Source organism: Pseudorasbora parva, chromosome 2 (genome assembly GCF_024679245.1).
Source record: "Pseudorasbora parva isolate DD20220531a chromosome 2, ASM2467924v1, whole genome shotgun sequence".
NCBI lineage: Eukaryota > Metazoa > Chordata > Actinopteri > Cypriniformes > Gobionidae > Pseudorasbora > Pseudorasbora parva.
In genome coordinates, this window is record NC_090173.1 from 49,191,607 (window position 1) to 49,218,393 (window position 26,787).

The 26,787-nt window shown below is 39.3% G+C and overlaps 1 protein-coding gene across 1 annotated transcript in view; it reads left to right on the forward strand.

Annotated features, from left to right (window-relative positions):
• fam20ca (FAM20C golgi associated secretory pathway kinase a) overlaps nucleotides 1-26,787 on the forward strand; it is a 111,459-nt gene that overhangs the window by 17,530 nt on the left and 67,142 nt on the right. The window contains exon 3 of the mRNA XM_067423102.1: nucleotides 612-690. Within this exon, the coding sequence (XP_067279203.1) occupies nucleotides 612-690 (79 nt within the window). The remainder of the gene's footprint in view (nucleotides 1-611; nucleotides 691-26,787) is intronic.

Here is a 26,787-nt window from a genome sequence, read left to right on the forward strand (position 1 = left end):
AGTATATCTATAGGTTATAGATTTTTATTTAAGTTCTAGTTATTATATATCAATTTAAAAAAAAAAAAACAACACTGCTTGTGTTATTTTACCTAAAAAAAGGTGTTTTTTTTATATTTGTATTTCATTTATTTTATTTCAATTAACTAAAATATGTTTTAATGGTTTGAGCGTTTTAATTTTAGTTAACTAATATAGTTTTTGTTAAATTAATGTCACTTCATTGTGTGACATTACGTCACGTGATCGGCCCTTAATTATTAGTTTATGCTCAAATACCCTGAGGTCGTCATATCACAAGTATCTCATATATTTCAAATGTTTCAACCCTTTAACTCTGACTCTCATAAACAGCGGATAGTTGCTTAGTCTTGTAAATCTGCATGTGTTCATGAGATTTGCTGACATCCTGACGAAATGCGCTAAGAAATCACCACTGCACTGGTTTACAAAGCCAAATCCAAAACATCCCCACTAATACTTGCTTGTGTGAGCTATTTAGCGTGAATGCTGGAAGAGAAGGTTGTGTTAGTGTGTAGGTGTGTGTACATATTGTCTTGTTTTTAGAAAGCTGGTCGGCTGGTGTTACAGTAATTATGTTCCTTTCACAGCTATGAAGTCAGGCGGCACTCAGTTGAAGCTCATCATGTCATTCCAGAACTACGGACAAGCCCTGTTCAAACCTATGAAGTAAGTGATACTGCTGTCTTTCATTTTTCATGAATACATTTCCAAAAGAGAACCAGTTTTTCAGAAGGTCCCCTGCATACATTCATTCCTAGTGTACCTAAGAGGCGTGGACTAAACCTTTTGTGTTTTAACAAAAACGTGGATCTGCTGTTGGATGTTGAAACAGATTTATGTAGACAGTTGTTCTACGTTTAAAATATGACAAGTATGTTAAAATGATAAAATGGGTACATCGCCACATGAGTATCAGAACTCAAACTTCTTAAAGGGATAGTTTAAAAATCAATGTCAGAATGATTTTTTTCCAGCCAATCAGAATCCATCCTGCTTCAAAGTGCTTGAGCATTTAAAGTTGCAGCGCGCACATATAATAAACAAAACAATATTGTGTGGATATATAGCTAATATAATTTGTCGTTCTTGGTGTGAGACTACCTCAAGACTTTCATACATATTCAGAACACAAATTAAGATATTTTAAATGAAATCAGAGATTTCTGTCTCTCCATTTAAATTGCATTTAACCAAAACTCTGATGCTTCACAACGTTCATAGATTGATTGTAAAAGTAATCCGTATGAATTGAGTGGTTTAATCCTATTATGGATAGTTTTTTATTTGCATAAAAACATTGACCATGAAATATACTTAGAGCATTTCAATTTGTACATTTGTAAACCGAAGCTCAAGATGCAATCGCATGTCACTCCAGCATGTTTGAGCTTCCTCAAGAACTAATGCAAGTATGTCCAGCAAGTATGGTTGCGCTTAAATATAGCTTCATTTGTGTTTTGGGTTTGGAACGATATGAGTTAGTAAATGATGACATAATTTTGGGGTGAACTGTCCCTTAAAGTGCTTTTCAATAGTATGAATGCTCTTATTATGAGCAAAGATAAATTGGGTATTTGCCTAAAATCCCCACTAAAAAACTTTTTTTTAACCCACTAAAGATTGCATCTGAACTGAAGGATTTCTATTAACTCAGTTTGTGCGTTTGTTGGCCGGCAGCATCATTGTCCGTGAGATCTTTTGTGGTGGGTAATGATCAGTCTGGTTTTAATTAACATGGCCAGGCTTACACATTAATTAAAAACTGCGAGACACTATCACACGCTCTCGGGGATATTTGCCAGCAGAAGCTGTAACAGCCGCACATAAAACAGGGCGGATCGACGGAGTGTGTCTGCCATATTCCCTCTGTTGAAACAACACTGCTAGGGCTACCTGACTCATTCGTGATCAAATAATTACTAGTTGATGCTTGATTGCTTCCACCCAGAGAAGACCTTTTTTTTTTCTTGTTGTTTTGTTTGATTATGCTTTGTCATTTGCCATCTGTGATTTCTTAGTCTTTCTTTGTGGGTATAGATTGAAGCATTTGGTGGCTAAAACACACACACACACAAACTAAGAGAGAGATATTACAGTAGCATCAGGAGATGCACAATTTACACACAAGAAAATTTGCCTTATGAATGTTTGAGTTAATACTCCCTGCTGAAAAAAATCACTGGCTTAGGCCACAATAGGAATTACTGCTGGGATCTTCAACACAAAACTGCAAAATTGTTAGACGAGCTTTTTGAGAGGTTATTGTCTACTGGTAGGAAATGTCAGTTGGCAAAAAATGTTTTATATGTACAAGGAGCAGTGTTGTTTGTATACTATTTGCTATTATTTTTATAGTATTTTATTTAAATAGTATTTGAATACATTTTTACATTTTCAGAGAGTTCAATTGCTTAATCCAAACAAACCGAACTCTAATGTCAATCAAACCTGGGAACGCACCAAAAGTGCTAGCGTAAAAGCACTCGGCTAAGCCTTGTTTATATCTGGCATTAAGATGCGTGTTAATCGATCGGATCACAAGGGGGTTATGCTAAATACATGTGTAAATGGGATCTAAAAAGTTTTGACCTTGTCCACTTTCGACCGCTTCTAGAGGTAGTTGAAAACGCATTTGACAGGTTTGCTTTTGTTGTGTAAGCGCTCATCGAACGGCCACAAAAGACCGCCTAGTCTCCCACTACTGACCTAATACACATTATGGGAAGTTCGCATGCCAGGCAGGATTTAAACTTTGCCGGCTGGTTGAGACCCAAGGTTGGTTTGAAGATGAAAAACGTACCAAGCAAAATTTTCCCTCACCATTCCTGATTTCTAACACACACTCACAGCGTTCAGCTGGTCTTGTGGCTTTTAGAGCAAAAACTCAAACAGGAGAAGTGTTAGAAATCAGGAATGGCGAGGGAACATTTTGCTTGGTACGTTTTTCATCTTCAAACCAACCTTGATCCAGGGCCGGCGCTAGCCATTTGGGTGCCCTAAGCACAAATGCTTGGCGGTGCCCCCCCCACCCCACCCCACCCCCCAACCAACCAACCAACCAACCAACCAAAGAAATAACTACCATTCAGAATTTCTTAGTTAGGTTCTCTTTACTTCCAAAATAACTGCTGCAAATGAATAATTGGAACTGAACAATGTAAACACAAAGTTAAAAGTGCAAAAAATGTTTAGTGCAAATAACAGTATAAGTGTATGAATTTTATGAAGTATGAATTTTAAAGTGCACATTTTAAACTGCAAATAACCATGCATAACTGCACAGTAGAAATTACTCAACAGAGGGACTACATCTCTATAAAGAGACCATTCTGCTATTCTATAGAACTATATTAAACATTTTCACTACCATCAGTTGTCAGAGGCCCTACAGAGGCACACGCCTACATTTCCTAGCTGCAAAATCAGCTATCAGGTCATCATATGACAGTTTCTGAGCCACGTCCCCATTGATGCTGATGACAGCCAGACCACTTAAATGCTCCATATAAACACCTCAATCGGAATAAAAATGCCCAAACCGAATGAAATTGTAATCGGTTTGAGAGGGGTGGGATAAACCTTTTCATGAACTGATCAAACGAAAAGTTTCACCATGTAAACGACCTGACCCGATTACTTTTGAGTGTGCGTCCTTATATGACGCGATACACAGCGCGCGCCTTCACCACTGAAGAGTGCGCGCCGCGGCGCGCTCACACCAGGTTATAATGTTGAGAGGAAAGTTAATTTTTCTGAGGGGTAAACTTTTTATTTCGTTAGAAGTTATTAAGATAATGTTGGCATAATGCCACAGACAGCTTGGCAACACCCTCTCATATTAACAGCGTTTGTCCCAGCACTTTTTACTTCAAAAACGTGCATGTAAACGTGGCTATTGTCTTACCTGCAAGTGACCCGCGAGCATCATCCCGCTGTCTCTTCTTTTTTCTTTTTTCCGCCCCCGACTCTTGGTGCCTTTTCGAGGCCATTTCTGAGGTCGGTGTCTGCCAAATTTGACATTGATTGAGGCATAATCGAACAGACCACAGGGAGGTGGGGAAGGGGGGGGGGGCACCAGAGGGAGACTGGCACAGTGATTCACCTTTTTCTCGACTAATTTGGTCTAGGCCTATATTACTTTTGTATTGCTTTTGTATATTAACATGCTTTTAGAAATATTTTATTTGTCATTTATACTAGTAGCCTATTGTCATGATTTTTTCACGACCCAGATTTTTTGGTGCCCCCCCAAGCACTTGGTGCCCTACGCGCAGTGCGTGATGTGCGTGTGCGGAGCGCCGGCCCTGCCTTGATCTGTATGTTTTCTGTCTTCTCTGGGTACGTTCATATGGAAATTGCACAAGCTTATTTTTTCCATTAGATCGGAAGATCTAAACCAAAAAAAAACATACATTTACCTGGCCGTAGACTCTCCCCTCAAAGAAATCAGGACAGAATGGACTGCATGGACTGCATTTATATAGCGCTTTTATCCAAAGCGCTTTACATTTTTGCCTCACATTCACCCATTCATACACCGACGGTGATGTCAGCCATGTAAGGCACCATCCAGCTCGTCGGGAGCAGCTGGGGTTAGGTGTCTTGCTCATGGACACTTCGACACTTGGTCAGGTGGAACCGGGGATTGAACCACAAACCTTTCGGTTTGTAGACAACCTACATGAACCACTGAGCCACTGCCGCCCCCAGAAGTGGTTGAATGTCGACACAAGAGACGGATTAAAAAACCCAGTGTAAATGGGAATCCATTTAAGTCTATTTGTGATCTGATGGACCAAAATGCATCTTAATACCATTGTGCATCAACAAGGCCTTAGTTTTAAGAATCGACAGCAAAATAAGTCTGACAAATGATAAATGACAAATGAAAAGATGGTATGATTCACATCGAGATATCTGATCTCAAGTCCGGTCCATCAGAGATTACATGAAGAGATGGAAAAAAACGGAGGGAGTTTTAACTGTGTCAATATCACCAAGACACTTATATTTCTTGTGCCCGCAAAGCTACCTGAAAAAAGTGTACGGAGGACAAAGGGGTGATCATACAAAATATTAATTTTATTTAGTTTGAAGTCAAGTTCATTTTTATCTACTTTTGATATATTAAAAAAAAAAAACACGTCCTTACTTTAAAGCTGCAGTCCATAACTTTTTGCACTCTAGTGGTTAATAAACAGAACTGCATGTGTCTTGCGGAAGAACACTGCAGCCGGAGCTACTTCTCTCTGTTTATGTCTATGGCGGATCACGCAGGGACTGTGCTCCTCCGCAGCGGTACCTACCGGTCTGGCCTGAAATAGTCCCAATATAAACACTTATCATAAGTGTACCATAATGATTCAGGGTAAGACAAAAACACGGTTTGGAAAATGGATTCATGTTGTACATTCTCATTATATAATTTTTGTAAATCTTGAACACAAAAAAAGTTACGGACAGCAGCTTTAACATGCCTAAACCTTTTTACATTACTGTAGCTGAATTAGCTGACCGATTAGCTGTTCAGGCCACCACTGACTAGTCCCTAGTCCCTGCACATCCCTAGTTTGGCTAGTATATCCTAGTGTTGTAGTCAAGACCACCTAAACCGAGACCAAGACAAGACCAAGACTTTCAAGGGCCGAGACCAAGACAAGACCAAGACTTTCAAGGGCCGAGACCGAGTCAAGACCAAGACCAATGCATGTCCCCACACTTATGATAAAATGTGGAATATGCATAATGATTGGCACTTCTCTCGTATGTGTGGGTGTGTAAGTGTACCATGAGAGAAGTTTTGATCAAATTATCAAAAGGCATTGCAGCTTTGTGGGAATTAATCTTTTTCTTCTATAAGCAAAAAACACTTAACTTTTTGTCAATGGAAGGCACTGAAGACGACGTGTTCATATTGTTTACAGTCTATGGTGGACACAAACACCAAACTGACACTAACAGAGCTTTGTGTTTTGTTTTGTGAAAAGTGCTCAATCCCATTTTAAAACTCAAAGTTCCCTTAGAATGCTAATCTGGATGAGGTATTAATCTCAGACACAGTCCATTATGTCTTAAATGAATTTGAATAACAGGAGGTGGAATATGTATCATACAGATATTAGTATGCTGCTTAAGCAAATTATTTTATATATGTACATATTTTTCATTTACAAATTGAAAATGTTATTGTGCAGCTTTATTGTGCAACAACAAGGAAAAGAAACCCTGTACTTGCATTATTATGTATGATCTCTTATCTTGATGTTTCTTTTGTTCCAACAGGTTGAATTGTTTTGGTTTATAATCATATCAATATTAGAAATAGCATTAACAGTTTACAATTAGCCATATTTTCTGCCATATACAATTTAATAAAATGATCAGCTAGCTAACAAACAACTTTGTTCTGTTTTCACCTCACTCCAGTCTAAACTAAATGATTTTAGACTATTTATTTTACTACACATCCAACATACATAAGCTGAAATACTGTGGATAGTTGGATAAATCTCACTCTCCACTCTTGCTAAATTGGGTAAGCACACTTGCGTTCTCATTTCTGAGGTGTTCTGAGTAAATGATTAAACTGATTTGTTCAGTTCATTGTTGAACAGATCAGTTCTTATTACCGTCGTTAAAATGATTCGGTTCAAATGAGTCATTTGGTCGTGAATCGGACATTAGCAGACCCGTTGTGTGTGAATCACGGCTGTCAGAACATCGCGGAAGGTTTGTCACACAGAAAACACTTCATAACTGGATAGAAATTGTTTCCTGTTTATTTAATGTATGATTTATGTCAGCTGTTTAGCTGGTCAAACGTTTTTTGAGCGCAATTCACACCGAGCGGTACTTTAAAACAGTTGTCCGAACGCGCAACGTTCAACATGGATTCGGTTTTCTGAACTTTTGATTTAGCTTAATATGTGAAGTATCAGAGAGAGCTTATGTGCTTATTTTGAAGACAGAGAGAGTGCGCGCAGGGTGGAGTTCTCTGCTCTTTATATGCCTTCAGCTGTGGTCTTGACCGGTCTTGAGACAAAATCCCGAGTCATCTTCGCCCGAGACCGAGACGAGACCGAGTAAAAATGCGGTCGATACCGAGACGAGACCAAGACCTTTAAAAAGTGGTCTCGAGACCGGTCTCGAGACCGAGACCGATCTCGAGTACTACAACACTAGTATATCCCTATATCCATTGGTTAAACTAGAACTTGATCAAACAGCATTGTTTTTTTTTAATAATTTGACATGATGTCACATTCAGTAACTCATACGCTGTAACTCTTACCTTTTCCTCTGACATTAAGTTATCATGTGACATTAAGTTATTAATGATTAGGCCTGTGAAGTGGATCACCCTCTTTATAATTTCGGAGGAAATCTCAGTATGAATTTACATGATACACATCTTCTATAATGTCTCGGGTTACGACTAACCCTTGTTCCCTGAGAAAAACACTGTGTCTAACATCACTTAGGGAGCGTCTCTAAAGTGTCGCTAGACGCAGTGTGAGTTTCCTAGAAAGGGAACAGCGGCACAAAAAAAGGAACATTGCATGTTCGAATCAAATGTTTTCTGTTGGTCTCAGCTTTCATCTAGTTCTCAAGAAAGATCATGAAAGTATATTTTTAGTGGAGAGTTTGGCAATGAATGTAATAATGTGTAAGTAGTTTGTCTGAAAAAAAGCACAGATTTCTCTTTAGCTGTGTTTCATTATTTTGAGCAATTACTCTTTGGAGGTGTTAAAACAATCATATTGTGCAATAGGTACAACTTGCCTTTAATCCCTCAGCTTGTGCTGTGAATTATCATCGCTAAAGAAGCAAGTACCATGAGCTACGCTTGAGGAATCATCTATTCATCATATCATTGACATAAATAGCCTGCCATATGGTCCCACTCAAACCATTGAACATCCAGAGCACATGGCCACACCGCAGCAAGTATGCTCTTTTTCATCCCGAATAAAGCTTTTTCCCAGGGTCTACATCCATCTCCCACTATGAGGAGGCTATAGATTTCTCCAGCTCTAAAAGCTGGGAGAATATCCCTGAATCCTCGTTGACGGCACGGGGCCACCCTTTCCCTCACCTGCCCCTCTGTGCAGCCGTACTAAGCATCAAAGCTTCTTTTGATGTGCTGCTGCTTTGAGCTGGATGCTAATCTATCTGCCGGCGCATGAAGGGGTAACTGCTCTGGTTCCCGCAGTCTTAGAAAGCCACGCGGGCTGCAGTGTGTGTATGTGTGAGGAGTTTATTGAACTGATATCTGACTGGGATCTAGGTGCAAATGCAGCAATAAATCATTGCGCAACCTTTTACTCTACCTTCTCCATGTTCATTCAGAGACCTGACCAGTTGGACATGTGCCACGGAAATGCACTCATCCCAACAGAATGAGGAAGGAGTAGCTGTACTGTGCAGGAAAGCCTTGCTCACTAATATGTTTAATCATTCCACAGCACTGAACGCTGGTGATCGACAAGGAATGAGGAAGGAGACCAAATTAGAGACACAGAAATAAAACCTTGTGTAAAGATGTAGCATACTTTTAAAAAGAGTACTTATTATGGAATGAATGTACTTTAAAAATGTTCTTAAGTGCGAGCTGAATTTCTGTTTTCTGTTTTGTTTTTGTTGGCATACTTATATTTATTTTCATACTTCATATTTTCATTGACGAGAGCACCACGACCAATGCGTGTTGCGTGAATGCGCGTTGGAGATTAGTAAATAAAGTTGTAAATTATGTTGTTTTTTTTACACTTCACGCAACTTTATTAAATTGAGGTTGAACCACTGGAGTCACATGGACTAACAATATCTTTACTGCCTTTCTGGGGCCTGAAAGTGGTAGTTGCGAAGACTGTCAATGCTGGGACAGAAATCTCTCAGATTTCATCAAAAAGATGACCAAAGTCTTACAGATTTGGAATGAGAGTATGAAAGAACTATCCCTTTAATGACATCTCTATTGAAACTAGCATGCTATGTATTTCAATATGTTTTTGAATTACAAATTCGTAATGATTAAGTTGCAATTTAGTACATTTAGTTCAAAATATGTTAACTTTAAATGTACTATCTAAAAACACTACAGTTCAAATTATGATTAAGTAACGTGTTTAAGTATGTTAGTCAACATCAAAATAAGTGCACTTTTTAAAGCACAAATCGATTAAAACATTAATTTAAAATGTACTTTACATTAAAGTAAAACTTTTAATTTGACTTTATAAGTAAATGCACTTTTTAAAAGTGTATTAAGTGTATTGCGGAGTGATGTTTGAATGTTGAGAATGTTTGCATGTGTGTGTACTCACTACATCTTGTGTTGTTTAGTAACAATATTCCTATCTACCTTAGTTAGCTTTAACCATGACAACATCACTTTAACTTAAAATGATTGTTTGTTCCTCAAGCCAGTGTGCAGATTATTCAATGACTATTCTAGAGGTTAACTGTCTGTCAAATTCGCTCATCCATGTCTTTATGAACCTTGCTTTTTATGTCATGTTGGAACAGAAAAGTGTCATCCCCAAACTGATCCCATAAAGTTGGGAGCATGTAATTGTCCAGAATGTCTTGGTATGCTGAAGCATCAAGAGTTCCTTTTACTGGAACTAATGGACCAAGCCCAACCCCTGAAAAACAACCCACACCATAATCCCCTCCCCCTTCACCAAACTTTACACGTGGCACAATGTAGTCAGGCAAGTAGTATTCTCCTGACAACCACCAAACCCAGACTCGTCCATCGGATTGCCAAACAGAGAAGAGTGATTTGTCACTCCAGAAAACACGTCTCCACTGCTCTAGAGTCCAGTGGTGGTGTAGTTTACACCACTGCATCCCACGCTTTACATTGCACTTGGTGATGTAAGGCTTGGATGCAGCTGCTCATCCATGGAAACCCATTTCATGAACATCTCTACGTACTGTTCTTGAGCTAATCTGAAGGCCACACAACATTTGGAGGTCTGTAGCTATTAACTCTGCAGAAAGTTTGCGACTTTTGAGCACTGTGCACCTCAGCATGTGCTGACCCCGCTCTGTGATTTTACGTAGCCTACCACTTTGTGGCTAAATTGCTGTTTTTCTGAGGTGCTTAATTGCTTCTACTTTGTTATAATACCACTAACAGCTGGCCATGGAATATTTAGTAGTGAGGAAATTTCACAAATTGCACAGGAGGCGACCTATCACGGTGCCACGCTTGAATTCACTAAGCTCCTGAGAGCGACCCATTCGTTCACAAATGTTTGTAGAAGCGTCCGCATGACTAGGTGCTTGATTTTATACACCTGTGGCCATGGAAGTGATCGGAGAACCTGAATTCAGTGATTTGGAGAGGTGTTTCAGTACTTTTGGCAAAATAGTGTGTGCTTGTCAATTTGTCTCATACCACCAAATTATTTTGCACCTTTAGCACAATTAGCTTAACATCAAACACTTTTGCTGTGTGCATAAATATATAATCGGATAAATAATGTATTATGTTTTGTCAGCTTATGTCATATACAGATCCTAACAGAACAGAAATCAGCTAAACACGACTGACAGCATTAACAACTTACTTGTAATCATACATTTGAGGTTACTGAAATATCGTTTGAAATATGTATTTACTTATACATTACCCTACCTCAAATTGAAGAGTGTGTCCTTAGCAATGCCAAAGTTTTGGGCTTGATTCCCAGAGTGAAAAAAACAACAACCAGAGACTCACCACACTTTAATTGGAGTCCAAAAACAAAGTGTGTTGGCCACAAAATACATTGTAGAAATATGGGAAAACGTTATAAACACCACTATATTTGAGTTAAAAGGGGTTCTTTTATCTAGTGTTGTTAATCATTTTATTCTCAATTCTGCAGTGTGTGGGTAGTAATGTACTTTTTTTTCAGAGGGAATAAAACATACCTTTAAGGTGAATTTAAGGTGCTTTGAATATGCATTTGCCAAGTGCATAAATGCATATATGACACAACTTTTTGTTGACTTCCTATATTGGGATTCCAGCTTTGATTATGATTCCCACCGATAATCCACTTCCTAACTTCAGGATCTTATCCGAACCTCTAAATTCAGAGGCCAATGTTTGGTTAATATGAATATTCCTGGACCATCAAGAGTGTTGCTTGAGGAAAATGTCCTACTTGAATAAACTGTGTAATGAACCCCTCAAACAGTTCTCGTTTACTAACAGGCTGGAAGTTTGGTCTGTGAGCAGCTCTTTAAAGTGCATGCCAGGCTATGTGTCTCAACAGGAGCAAAAACCCGCACACAGCAAAATAGCTTGTGGATCTTTAAGCTAAGAGCCAAGTTTGAGTTTTCCACTCCTTTGATGTTAATGATTTTTTTTTCTTCTTCTCGTATTGGTACTGAAATTGCTGCAGTGCTTTGATATGAACTCTCACAGCAGCAACAGCAAAAGACTTTTCAGCTACAGCTGTTGTGCATTCAACGCTGTAATGTAGAATATGTTCATGTAATGTAGATTATCGCATGCATCCTAACCATGGCGATACCATTACCCCCATGATTACCACTGTCAATGTGTGGCGTCTCTGTGGTACCAGCTTCCAGTCATTTCTGTTGTAGGCTATGTGCACACCAATTGTATTCATGGTTCATATCGGATTGGATGCATCTTTACATTCTTGATGTATGTCAGGTTGATTTATGACATGGGAAATAACTTTACTAAAGCACAATGCATGTCAAAACCTGCACTGAAGTGCACTAAGTCATTGTTGTTTTGGAATGCAGATAAAAATCCCAGCTGAAAAGTCCAGGTTCATTCCAAGCTTCAGATGCACTTTGTCATGTAAATCGTAAAAGAAAAAGATAGAGAGAGAGAGAGAGTTTGCTGATTGAAAGTGGAGGCAGGAATAAAAAAAAAAAAAGATGCATGATAAAACATGTTTTATGGTCAATGGATAAGCGTATTTAAAATAAATAAATAAAAACACCACATTTGCTGCACTACATTGGATCTCATATTGAAAAATTCTGATGTAGTAAAAGAGGCTTAGAATATTTTAGGTTCAAATCCTGTTACGGCAGTTCACATGTCAAACGCCATGAAATATGACAACTGGGGTAATGTTTAGCGCACACTGTCTGAGCCCTCAGCCGTAGCGGGAAGTTAAGCTGAAGTGATGCATTTATGCGTAGTGTGTGGGGAAGGGTTCGATTTTTAAGGGTGCAGACGTGGGACCTGCTGAAAAAAAACAATGTTTAGGGATTATTAAATCTGACTCAATGTTTTATGATGCAACCGGATATCAAGCATAGCGTCAGTTCTGGCAGGTCATGTTAGTCAAACTCGCATCAGCTGGCTGTCGGCTGATCATGTCTACCTATAGGAATATGACGTCTATCACAGCATACATATATAAGCTCCTTATCAGCAGCTATCGCGTTTCAGAGCTCATGTAAATGGACTGCATTTATATAGTGCTTTTAACAGACCCTATGGCCATCCAAAAGCGCTTTACATTTTTGCCTCACATTCACCCATTCATACACCGACGGCGATGTCAGCCATGTAAGGCACCATCCAGCTTCTCGGGAGCAGCTGGGGTTAGGTGTCTTGCTCATGGACACTTCGACACTTGGTCCGGGGATTGAACCACCAACCTTTCGGTTTGTAGACAACCTACATGAACCACTGAGCTCATGTACCTTCCTCCACCCCCAGCTCCTCCTCTCATACAGACAGGATTTGGTATTCTAATTATTTTGTACATTTAATATAAACATTAATGATATCTGCAATACATCACGTTGGTTTTGTTCTGTTTACCCTAAGGCGGGTTATGGCTGTTCTTCTTTCTCTTATTAATGCTAGGCTGCATGGATGTGCAGTGAATTCTTGCCCAGAATGGAACCATACCGCCAATCCAAAATATATGCTAATAGTCAATCAATCATCTTTGACGATAGTGGTCCTGACAGAAAACATATAATAAAAGGCTAGTAAACCCTAATGAGTGCAAAATAAGTGCAAAATATTTAAATTAAGGATCAAGATGGTCAAAGTTTTGTTGGTTAGCATGTTTAGCATTAGTATTTTTCTCTAATGATGGCCTTTCAAATGTATACATGTGGGGGGGGTTTTCAAGCAACATTAAAATTAAAAAAGGCCTTTTTATTAACTCTTTCTCCGCCATATTTACCATGATTTGTATGAAAACGCTTCCCTGCCAAACAGAATTTTCCAGGTTTCTGTGTTTTCGTTGTTAGACGCTAGGGGGGCGTCTGTAGTGAGGACAGAATCTCTTGATCAAAACATACGCGAGTAAGACGCAGTAAAACAAGCGATCGTATGTAAGCAGATGCATATGTAAAATATAGTCAACATTAAACATCATATGAATCAAAACTGTCTAATGTTAGTGAATGAGATGTGGACCCAGGACGAGCTACAGGACTGTGAAGCATTAGGAGTGTTGATGGACTCGATCTGCTCCATCTGTGTTTGATCATCGCTCTGAATCAGATCTGGATGTAATCTTTCACAAAAATGTGATTTTCTCAGCTTTTTGTTCAAAATGTTGCTTTTTTATTTTCAAGTATTGATAAAAAAAGATATGCATGAAGCTAGAATAAAACTTTGTTGTTGTTGTTGTTCAAAAGAATAGGATCAGCTCTTTCTCAGATATGCATACATAAAAAATGTTCTATGGTCTATTACATTTTTGTGAAAAGGGTCAAAAACCCTGGCAGTGACTGGCAACTTTAAAAAACAAACAAAAAAACCCTGGGGGGGAGGGGGGGAAGAGTTATCCTGTGCTTTTTTCTTCTTCTTTTTTTTACACCACTGCCATATTATCTGTTAAAGGAAGACGGATGTTATTATTAGATTCTTCTTGCTTCAGTTTTGACAGTTTATTTTGGCTTGCCTGCTTGCCACAAGAACAACCTGCCAAAGTCGCTGGTTAAACCCAAGCCATCCAGTCGTGTCTGTATGATTTCCAAATCCTCCAAGCAGAAATCATTTATGTTGGAGCCCCTGAGAAGGGTGAAGGAAACCTCCATTAATGCATGCATTTCTGAAGCGATGCAGGCTGCTCGTAGCCAGCGAGCAGTGAATCAACATGTCAAAACGCATTGTCTGCCTTATTCCTGACAGCTGTCTCGCACAGCTGCACTGCTTTCTGCTCTGATCCAGGGTCTGTGCACAGAGGGAAGTCTGTTTCTCTGCTCAGCGGAATGGCGACTTGGACTGTGTACGTGTGTGTGGTGAATTCCAAGCGTTGAGATCTCAAGGCTAATAGTCCAAATGGATTTGAAGAACTTTCTTTGCAAAAAAAAATAATACAAAATTGACTATGGTAACTATTGTTACTAAATATAATATATTTTTGCTTATTATGCTTTGGTTTATTCTATCTAGAAAAAGCTATATCTGGGGAAAAAGCAGGTCCTGATAAAACACTGGTCATGCTAACCAGACCCACCTCGACCCCTTGGTTATCACACACATACAGTTGTTTTAATAACTGTAACTGGTCCTACACTGTAAAAAAATATTTAGAAAAAAAGTTACCTGGTTGCCTTAAAATTTTGAGTTCATTGAAATTAAAATTTTGAGTTAATACAATGAACATGGATTGAGATTCGACAACCTTTATTAAAATATTATTTAATGATTTTGTAAGCATATTGGGTAACTGTGTGTTTTATTTCTGATGATGCAGTAAAACATGCCAAATAGTGCTATTTTCATGATTTATCAAAAAAAATTATGTGGTTCAGATACAATAATATTTTGAGTTTCTATTTATTAAACAAATTTCCTTCATTGTATCAACTCAAATTTTTAATTTCAATAAACTCAAAATTTTAAGGCAACCAGGTTACTTACATTTTTAAGTTAAACCAACAAAAAACAACCAAATTTTTTTACAGTGTACTAGACTCTGTGCGGGATTTGAACCAGATTCACCTGGCATGGGAAGCTAAAGAATGCAGACTCTAGTGTCAGTTGCTAGTGTGTTAGGGGAGTGAGGTTTACCAGAGCAGCTCCATTACTCTCACTCCCTGAAAGCTCACTCATATCCGGGTCATGGCACCACTGAAACTAGTCCTACTCTCACCGTAATTACTGGGATTAAAAACAGCATCAAACCGACATGGAACACTAAATGGAAGACACAGACTGTAGTATTATTTGCAAGCATGCCTTTTGATGACACAAGAGTGAGGTTTACCTGCACTGCTTTTACTGTCTGGCCTCTGTTACACCCGCCCCCCAAAAGCTCACTCGCACCTGGGTCACGGCACCATTGAGACTGGTCCTACTCGTACCATAATGGTTGGGATTTGAACCACCATCAACCACCATGGGAAACTATAGGACGCAGCCTCTAGCGTCAGCCACTAGCATGCCTCTAGGATTACAAAAAGTCTCCAACCAGCATGGCAGACTTAAAGGGTTAGTTCACCCAAAAATGAAATTGATGTCATTAATGACTGCCAGTGTCACGTGATTTCAGCAGTTTGGATCGCGTGTCAAGCTGCCACACTGCTGAAATCACGTGACATTGGCGATCCGAATCATTGATCGGTTCATTGATTCATGGTCGTATGAATCTTTATTTGAGGAAGACGGAAGAGAAGACTGATGCTGAATAAAGTCATAGTTTTTGACATGTTTGGACCAAAATGTATTTTCGATGCTTCAAGAGAATCTCATGAACTAACTGATGTCACATATGGACGAATTTGATGATGTTTTTATTCCCTTTCTGGACATGGACAGTAAAGTGTGTATAAACTGCATATGCTCTGGGACTAAAATATAAAATATCTTAAACTGTGCTCCGAAGATGAACAGGTCTTACGGGTGTGGAGCGACATTAGGGTGAGACATTAATGACATCAATTTCATTTTCATTCGTCAGTCACTTGCATGCCTCTTAAGACAGGGGGAGTGAGGTTTACCTGCACAGCTCTTACTTTCTGGCCTCCGTTACACTCTGCTCCTAAAACTCACTCCCATCCAGGTCACAGCACCAATGGCACTGCTCCTACTTGCACCGAAACATGTTGGATTTGAACCAGCATCAAACCAGCATGGGAGACTACAGGACGCAGCCTACAGCATGAGTCACTAGCATGCCTCTTGAGATCAGGGAAGGGAGGTTTACCTGCACAGCTCTTAATATCTGGCCTCCATTACACTCAGCCCCGTAAAGCTCACTCCCATCCGGGTCATGGCACCAATAAAACTGTTCCTACTTGCACCATATTGAGTGTGATTCATACTAGCATCAACCAGCGCGGGAGGCATGTGCGATAACAAGGATACTAAAAAAGAGTTCATGAGTTGTTCATTGCCTCATGAAATATGTTAGGTACACAGTTTTGTACTGTCCCGTTGGCTTCTTGAATGAATGAATGAATGAATGAATGAATGAATGAATGAATGAATGAATGAATGAATGAATGTGTACGGAGCAATGAATGAGGTATTTATATAGCGCTTTTATATATACTACTATGTCAGGTGTCTCTCCTCATCCACCACCAGTGTGCAGCATCCAATTGGACGATGCGATGGCAGCCACAGCACAACAGCGCCAGGTGGAGAGGAGAGAGGGTGAAAGAGCCAATTCTATGGATTGGGATTATTCGGAGGCCATGATTGGTAAGGGCCAATCGAGGTAATTTGGCCAGGACACCGGACTCTTTACGAGAAGTGCCATGGGATTTTTAATGACCACAGAGAGTCAGGACCTCGGTTTATCGCCTCATCCGAAGGACGGGTTAATGCTTTTGTTTCTTAAGTGAATCATTAGTATTTTTTTTAACAAATAACTGGGAAAACAACTCGGAAAATATCATGTGAAACTAATACCATTGTAATCGTGGGTGGTCACTGTTTGCGCCCCTCAGCTTGGTGACTCAGTTTAGCAATGACAAAGGGGAAATCTGATGCTATCTCTGAATTCTGTGAGCACTAGCCCTTGTTCTTACAGTTCAACCTCGTCTTCCTCCAAAACAACAACAGTACAATATATCTCCCTGATATAATGTTGTTATGCACTAGGGAGACAACCAACTGGAGTTATGCTATCAAACAGCACAGAGTCAGATTTCACAGACGATTGTCCCGTTAGAGAGCTTTTGCCTTACTGTCAGGGTACTAGACACTCACTGTGGCATTTCTAGGCACACCAGGAATCAATTTGTTAGTTCTGACTTTTGTGGTGCACTACAAACTTGTTCAAAGACTTCTGGGGAATCAGCTGGGATTGATGAAGGTTCATCTTCTCACTTGGAGCCAGAAACACGAAGGGAGGGGGGTGGTGGATTATTTTCTGGATTCCTCCTCCTGGCTGTTGTATTACTTCATCGTTATACTGGGAATCTATAAAGGGATTGGATGTTTGAATCATGTTGCTCACATGTTGTATTTTATTTATGTATCAGATTCCTTCCCCCCCCCTCCCCATGAGTCATGCTTTACACACCGCATGTAATGCTGGGAACCACGTCTGCTGAGCAGTTCCTGCTTCACAATCTCAGCATTGTATTTTAGTTTCAGTTTGGGCTGCTCAGCGAACGTGAACCTCGGTCCAGCCCCTCATCTCTCATTCCCCTCTTTGTGATTCCATCTGTGAGATGGCAGGCAGTCAAAACACGCTCAGATAACAGCCCTCTCTCCTCTTTCTCTTTCTCTCTCTCTCTCTCTCTCTCTCTCTCTCTCTCTCTCTCTCTCTCTCTCTCTCTCTCTCTCTCTCTCTCTCATGAGCAAAAACTCTCTGACTTTGTATGACTGAATTCTCTCAGTTCCTCTTTTCCTCTAAACTCCTGTCTGTCTTACTCTGTCTCTCTCCATTGTCCACTTGTCTCTCCACTTCTACTTTTTTATTCATCTTTCATCTTCTGTCTCCACCTGCTTTAATTTCTCCTCTCTATCTGTTTCACTTTCTTTCCCCCTTCCTCCATGTCCCCACACCTGCGTATCTCTTCCTCCTTTTGACTTGGCTCCCTCAACCTGTTGCGCTCACACCCTTTCCCGGTTCCATGTCTTTCTCTTTTTTTCTGATTACATACATGTCCTTCTTTCTCTATACCCCTGTCTGTTTATTTTATCTTCCATCTCTACATTTTTTATCTTCCAAGTCTTTTCCACTCTAGCTCTCAATCTCTATTATTTTTTACATGTTTCTTTTTCTCTACCTCTGTCTCTTCCTTCCTCTGTACATGCCTGTCTTCCTTTACCCTTCTTGTCTGTCTTCCTCTCTCCCTACCTATTTTCTCACTCTCTCTCGTTTTGTATTCTCTCCTTCCTTCCCTCCCCTCTGCTTCTCTTCCTCTCTCTCTCTCTCTGTTTGTCTCTCTACCGATCTGTCTTCCTCTCTATCGGTCTATCTATCGCTTTCTCCACTCTCTGTTTTCTCACCCTCCCGCTCTACTCTTTTACCTGTCTCTTACCTCTCTCATCCATCTGTCTCTCTCTTCCTTCCTCTCTTCTTGTCTGTCTCTCACTACACTCTTCCTGTCTATCTCCCTCATTCTCTACCTGTCCATCTCTCACTCCCACTTTTTTTTTCTCTCTCCCATCCCTCTCTCACTTTTCTACAGGACTCTTTCTGCCCTGTCTCTCTACTTTGCGTTTCTTCCTCTCTACCTGTCTCCCTTTCTGCCTTTTCTCTACCTGAGAAAAAAGCCCCCTCTCATCGAAAATACCCCCTCTCTTTAGCCCCGCCTCTCTCTCTCTCTCTCTCTCTCTCTCTCTCTCTCTCTCTCTCTCTCTCTCTCTCTCTCTCTCTCTCTCTCTCTTCTCTCTCTCTCTCTCTCTCTCTCTCTCTATCTCATATCTTTACTGCTCTCTGCCCTCAGATCTGCTGAATTGTATGTGACAAAGGGAAATGTGTGTCAGAATTAATCAGTGGACTTGAACAATAAAACCTCAGCAATCTCACCCCTGCAGACGAGTTGAGTAACTACTGAAGCACAGAAACAGCAGTGCAGACTTTTTAATCTCATCTCCAGTCATCAAAATGCTTTCAAAAATGTTTCCATGACATTATAAAGAGGTTTTTGAAAAGTTTCAAGCATATTTGTCATATCATTACAGCATCCACCCTGATCCATCTGCGGTCTGCCCATCATAAATGATGTCTGAGAAAGCAGATGGTCCACTGTGTATTATAGCTGCATTAAGATTGATCTGTCCATCCTCTCTCATCACAGCAGACGCCAGTCAAACTTGCAGTTCTAATCATCTTGCGCTACCAAAAAATATCAATTGAAATTCCCTTCCATCTTGCTTTTTTCGTTCTGTGGCGTTAAAGAAAGGACATGTTCTGGCTCTAGTTTTGTCAACTTGTCTTTGTGTTCTCATATCTACACGAGCAACACATTACATATCACCTTGTCCACATCATTCTAAACTATTTACAGAATGTCTGTCTTTATTTTTAAGATTTTCAGATATATTCTATTCCTTGTTGTTTAGTTTATTAAAAACAAGTAATGCCATAAAAACTACTTACACTTGACTATTGTGCTAGTGTAAAGGCACAGAGAGCTTCTGATGGCTTAAAAGACTGTTCCGGGCTTGAGACAAGTTGATTATTTTGACTATTTTGACTCGTCCCTCAGTTTGTGCAAACAAAAAACATGTTGACAAAAATGCACTTACATTAGAGGTCTATGGAAAGAGTTGTGCTTTGACCCGCATACTTCCACTGCAAGTACGTAACCGACAATGCATTCCTTGTTTGTTGGCATCTGCAAGGCTCAGATGTTGATAAAGACGATAACAACAGTTCAGCAAAAAATACTTACTCATGTTGCTCCAAATCTGAATGTATTTTCTTTCTTTTTTTATTTAAATGGAGATTAGAAAATTAAAAAAAAAAAAAAAATTAGCCTGGATGCCAGCTGAACTCAGCCCGCCTACAAAAATTTTAGGTCGGGTAGTTCAGTCTGGCCTCGGCTCCATAGAGGAGTAATTATCCCCGAACAGAAACTGTTCAGACCAATGAAATCATCAGGGCTGGGCTTTAGACGATGACGGACAGATGATCAACAGTAACGTAATCATCACGTCATCAAAGGGGCTTGGATTATATTTGTTCAAATCTTAAACGGAGAGCTTGCTTGTATATGCATTCACCTTCACGATTTCTCTCAGAAATGATGATCATGTTGGGTAAGTACTCTCTGTATCATTCAATTATTTTATTTTTTTACAACACCGGCAAAGATTGTTTATTTCAGCGTGTGTGCAGACAGGGTTGCCAAGTTTTTACAACAAAACCCACCAGCTACTAGCCCTAAACAATAGCTTCTCGGGGGGTTCTCCGGGGGGGAAAATGGCGTTGGGGGGGGTAAAATGTGTGTTATTTTGGCAAGGTTGGCTGCTAAAATTCGCACTCACGGGTCTATATATCACATAATTTTCGCTTCAACCCGCGGACATAGAAAACAACCCGCAAAAAAAAAAAAAAACGCGGACTTGGCAACACAGTGCAGTTGAACTCTTTGACATTTGACTGTTGACATTTGACAATGCGTCGCTTCGTTGCTCTGATTGGTTGTAGCTCTATCCAATTGATGTCTTTCCTGGTTCGGTTGAAACACGCCTCATAATCACAGCCCAATGGAGCAGTTTCAGACTCATATTCTGACTAGAATTGAGTATGACCACTTCAGGCTTAATAATAATAATATGCATCATAAGCATCCTCTATAATGCTTTTTGAACAACCTTTTTCCACTGTTGAGAACATTTTGTGGAATGGAAAGAAAAAAATGGAAAGGTTTTTCGTGGAACCATCAATGCCAATAAAGAACCTTTATTTTAAGAGTGTGCATCATTAGCAGAATCAAAAAACTGAATGAGGAAGGAATGGAGCGTATAATTATGGCCCACACGAGCTGACAAACCGGTGATCTCCCGGCTTTGAGTTTGAGATTATCTCCAGACAAGTTCATTAATCCTCTCATGTTAATGGAAAGAACAGATAAAGCGTCCCTGACAGCATGTCAAGCCCCAGTAATCTGGGATGTGCAGAAAATGTGCAATAACCTGCATGTTCAGTCTTAGGATCGAGACTCCAAAGGAAGAGGTCGAAGACAAAGAACAGAAATGTGTTGCCATCTCACAAAAGAGACAGAACAAATATTTAAGACCAACTCAGTTTGAGGCACTTCACATCGTACCATTCAACATTTCAAACAGTAATTGTCCCCTTATTGCAATTTAATGTCTGGGATTATGCCACTCTGTTTGTGTGATAGGTGCTAAAAGAAATATAACTTGTGTTTCCACTCATGCTAATGGTACATTCGTTTAGATGTGTAGCTTCTTCAATTATGGTAAATGCCAAATACATTTAAATTAACCAAGGAAAAATTTCAGAGCACATTAGAAAAAAAAGGCTTCCTTCCTGCACTTTCTGATCATTAAATAAGAGTCATGTAGGTAGATTTCACTTCTAATCCCCATTTACAAGAAGAAAGGGCATTTGAATATCTCAAACCGCTGTTGTATCGCCCAGTAAAATGACAAAGTATGGCTTTAAATAAATGAAGGCATGGTTTGAGTTCTTGAGTCCTCTTTTTAAAAAATGAACTCAGAGTCCTTTAAGTGGACCAAGAGGTGAACCAATTGACAAAGTGCTTATCGCCAACGTTTTTCAAGACGTTTTTCATATTTGTGTTCATACCCAATTGATTTTAATTGGTGATGTGCAGAGTGAACGTACAAATTTACTCTCTGACAGTAGATGATGCTTTTGATTTGATTGACGATAAAATAGGATTTGATTGAAACTCACCATTGAATCCTATTGCTGTGCAATTCCTCTCATCGAGATTTGCGTAGTCGCTGTGGCGTTTGTCATAAAGTTATTTGTGTTCGGACACTAAAGAGACAGCAGCTTTACATTCATCTTGCCTCATCTCGCTGCATCTTCTTCTTCATCTTCTTCTTAGGAATCAAGGTGTGCTCAGCAAGCAAGGCAATTTTTTTACTTGCGCACCACCAAGTCGTGTTTTACAACAGCTCCAGGCACGTGAACAAAAGAGCCAGTTTCATTGGTTGGCCCGTTGGCAGCACATCAAACCCCCAAAAAATATACCCGAAATGTTTTTGTTTTGAATGTCGGTTTGCTACACTCACATGCCTTTGTTTAGTCATGAGGCATTAACATCGGCAATAAACGCAACAATAATCCCCCAGGGTGAACAAGCCTTAAGAATTTGAATAATCAAATGAAAAAATAAAACTGCATTATTATAATACTATTATAATATCGCGCAAACTGCACTCAGACCCCGGAAAAGGAAACCAAGTGTGAAAACACCCTAAGAGCGATGTCTTAATGAAGAAAAAAAGGGTAAAGAGAGGCCAAGACTTCTCAAAGTTACACTAGTACTGAAATGCTCCAAGTACATCTTAATTAGGCCTTTTCTCAAGCATGAAGGAGTGTAGCAATTCATTATCTCTACACAAACCCTTTCTTCTTGCTCATTCTAGCCAGGATATAGTCAGATCTTAGATCACCAGGTCATGTATTACTTGGTGGAAGCTGACGAAATGTAATCCTACTGCTTGGCTTTTCAACCCTGCTTCTGCAGAGCAGCAATTAGAGATGGTTTAAGTAAACTTTTTTTATTAGACAAACCATTCAGGCAAACAGCTATGTTTTCCAATTAGATTCATATTAATTTAGAATAAAAACAGAATAATAGCTATTTCAAAATAATCACCTAAGGCATGCTTTCCATTATTTGTTAAAGGGGGGGGGGGGATGCTGTTTCATGCATACTGAGCTTTTTACACTGTTAAAGATTCCCATCCTAAACATAGTCAAAGTTTCAAAAACTAATGTTGGAATTTCTGTGTCAAAAATACTCCTTCCGGTGTCTCACAAGTTTCGGAGAGTTTTTTTCGAGTATGGCTCGGCTTGACGTCGATAGAGCGGAAGGTCCTTGTATGGGCCGTACGGGCTCTTCCCGGTAGGGTGCGCGCGATCCAGTCGTCCGTGAACACTTATGTCGGTTATAGTCCGCGCCGCGCTCCACTTCATTCCTCCACTTTGACATTAAGCGTCTTCAACGCTTCAGCACAGCATTCCGGGAAGGCAGCGCTGCATTTGAACCGATTTGAACGCAGAAATGACGGGAAGCTTCACGACATCGCTTCAGTCGCGTCGCAAAGTGGATCTCCACACTCCAAGAAGTGTGTTTTTGACGGAGCCGTCCCAGCGATAAAGGTTCGGTCAAGCTTTGGAAGCAGCCGGTGAGTAAAACTGCTTCAAATGTCTGTGCTGTTGGCTATCGTCGCGTGAGTAAACATCAGTAAACGACACGATCGCGTGCTTCGTCATTCAAATGCGCTAACGAACTTCATTGTTGTTCTATGTATAACGTTACACTAGTCTGACGTGCAAAACTGTTTTGCTTGCTACTGCTAAGGTTTAGTCGCATACAATAGTCCATAAACCGAATCATGTCCTCATAAACTGAGAGTAAAGACACAAATGTTGACTGGCCACTAAATACAGTACATACCACAGAGACGGACGTCCTGCTGTTGCTATTTCTCCTGTTCAATTTATTTAATCCTCAGATTTGATTCTGGAACATTATCAGTAATAGCTGAGATAGCCATGGGTTCCTCCACGCTTGAGGACGTCACCGCATTGCGCGCTTGTCATTCTTTAGCCCCGCCCACTTGATACGCCTCCAGGCGCTCGTTTTTCCGGAAAAGACTCGGTACAGCCTATATTTCTTTTATAAATATAATAAAACTAAAGACTTTTCGGAGATATGAAGGATGCAATACTACTCTATAGGTACTCAAGATTGACATGAGATTGACTGAAACTGAGTGTTCTCCCCCCCCCCCCCCCCCCCCCCCTTTAATACATTAAAGCAATCATACAAGTTACCCTTTATGAATATGTACTTGTTACAGTGAAATTATACATTTATGTACTGAGCAATATTAATGAATTAATGACTGTAGGGTTAGGATTAGGGTTTAGTTTAGTTATTTTGATAATCAAAGTTGGTCGATTATGTATTTGATTAATCGGATGAAAAGGCCAATTTTCTTTTCTTTTTTATTGACAAAACATGCTATTCCATTGCACCCTTATTTTGGTTTAGAGTCAGTTGTGCATAATTATAAATAATGTATAGTTATTACTATATTAAGTACATGCAACATGTCTAACAGACTCTTAACAAAAAAGTTTTAGCTAAAATATTCTCCAACATAATATATATTTCATATTATCACAACAACCAAAGTAAATAATGTGTCAATATTCAATATGCCACACACCCCTAGCTGCAGTTTACCTGCACATTGACCTGTTATGCTCAGGTACAGCTGAACTGCTATGGACAGAGATACTTTTTCTTAACTTAGCTCACAGTTAGCGATGGAACACAATGATGGTTTAAATGGTTCTAAAGACCTTCAGCAATCTCGCCTAAATGGCTTTTAGTTGAGAAGTGTTTCAGTCCTTGCACACAATTGCTGACAGGTTCTCCAAGCACCCTATGCTTTTTCTTGGAACTAAAGGAGAAAGGTTTGACGTATTCAAGCAAGCACCACACTCTAAAAACGATTATTATGATTTACGTCATTTTTACACTTAAAGGTGCAGTGTGTGATTTTAGTGACATCTAGAGGTGAGGTTGTAAATTGCACTCGCACTCCCGCCCTTTCGGAACACGGAGAGAAGCCGCAGCGACCGACAGGAGAAAGATGTCTTCGTCTGAGACAGCAGAGAGTGCTGGAGAGAACTTTGTCCATTTAGGGCTACTGTAGAAGCATCTTGGTGCAAAACGCTGATTTCACTGTAAGGGGACCCGCAGTGTTGTAGATAGAAATGCTTCATTCTAAGGTGATAAAAATATAACGGTTCATTATGTGAGGTCTTTATACACCACTGAAAACATAGTTATGTATATTATGTTGCATTTCTGTCTATGGATCCTCATTAATACTACACATTGCGCCTTTTAAATGGTACATTGTAAAGCAGTGAAATCAATTGCATACTGTATGAACTAAGTTAAAGTAAAAAAAAAACAAAACAAAAAAACGTAATTTGTGAGAAAACACTTCCCCGACAAACACATAATTGTCAGGGTTTCCGGGTTTATCTCTTGATCAAAACACAAGCAAAGATGCAAAAAAAAACTATAAAACAAGCATTGTATGTAAGATTGTATGTAAGCAGATGCATATGTAAAATAATGTGACCATCAACATTAAACGGCATTTAAATCAAAACTGCCTAATGTTCCTGATGTTACGGTGTTGATGGACTAGATCTACTCCTGAGTCTGTTTTTTATCATCGTTCTCAATCTGAACTGGATGTTGTCTTTGACAAAAACATGGATTTTCTCATGGTTTTTTTTTTTCAAAATGATGCTTTTTTTATGAAATTTACCCACATTTGAGTGTTGATAAAAAAAAGGAATACATGAAGCTAGTATAAAACAGGTTTTATGTTCTGTTTTTGTCTAAAAGCAGAGAGTCTGCTTTTTATTTTGATATATTTGCATGCTCAGATATTCATACAACAAAATTTTTTGAAAATTATCAAAAACTCTGGCGGTGGCTGGCAACTTTTTTTTACGCTGGTGGGGAAAGAGTTAACAAATGACTGAGTAGAATTATTTGGAGAAAACATTTAAAAAACAATTTTTTTTAGTAATATTAACAGTTTTTTTTTACTTAGGAGTAATATTAACTCTTTTTTATATATATATAAAATGTGAAAATGAAACATTTAAAAGAAATTGAGGTGTAATCAACCGGTCTGTTATCCCGTTTCCACCGTATCAGTGCCTTCTTGTGCCTGAGATGGACTTGCGCTCTGTGGGTGAATTTCAAACTTCAGGCCGCTGTTTTGCATTTCACTCATAGCTGAAAGATGACTGACTCCATAACCAACCAATAAACAAACAGTACACAGTTTGGGATTTTATCATCAAAATTAATTGCATTCATTATCTTTAGAAATATAAAAATAAAGTTGTGTGTTTTATACAAGGCATCAGGTGAAAAGGCAGACGTCATACTTGTTTAGGTGACTCGCATTGCATCCTATTATGTTGTTTTATTTTAAATCAAATAATTTCATAGATAAAATAAAAAACACAAAACTGAATTTCAATCATTTTGGTATGTTTAACTCAAGCCATCAAGTAAATTATATTCTGGAATTTTATTAAGTTAATAAAGTTAATCATTACCGATATTTACCATGCCACTGAATTATTTTTTTGAGTGCATTGAGAGGAACTATAGTGTAACCTGAATTTGGAGCCAAGACTGAAAAGACCTTCCAGAGATCTTTACCTCTTAAACTCCAAGGATCAGACTTCCAGAGGTCTTAATGTAGAAGTATAGTACCTGCAAGAGCGGAAAAGAACCTCCAAATTCAGTAAATGGGTCTCAGTATCCTAAAGAGAAAAACAAGTGTAGTCTTTTTTTAATCCTTTTATTCTGGAAAGCCAAACACTATCCGCCCGCATTCCAGCATGACCGCAGTCCACTAAATGTTGTTTATGCGTTTGTTCTTTTTATGAATTAGATACAGTTTTAGAAACCATACAGAGATGGTTTCACTAACATTTTACAAGATGAATTCATATAAAAGAGGTTCATATCAAATGTTTTACAAGTATTCATATACAGTAGCTACACTCTAAAAATGGCTGGGTTAAAAACAACCCAATCGGCAACCCAGCGCTGGGT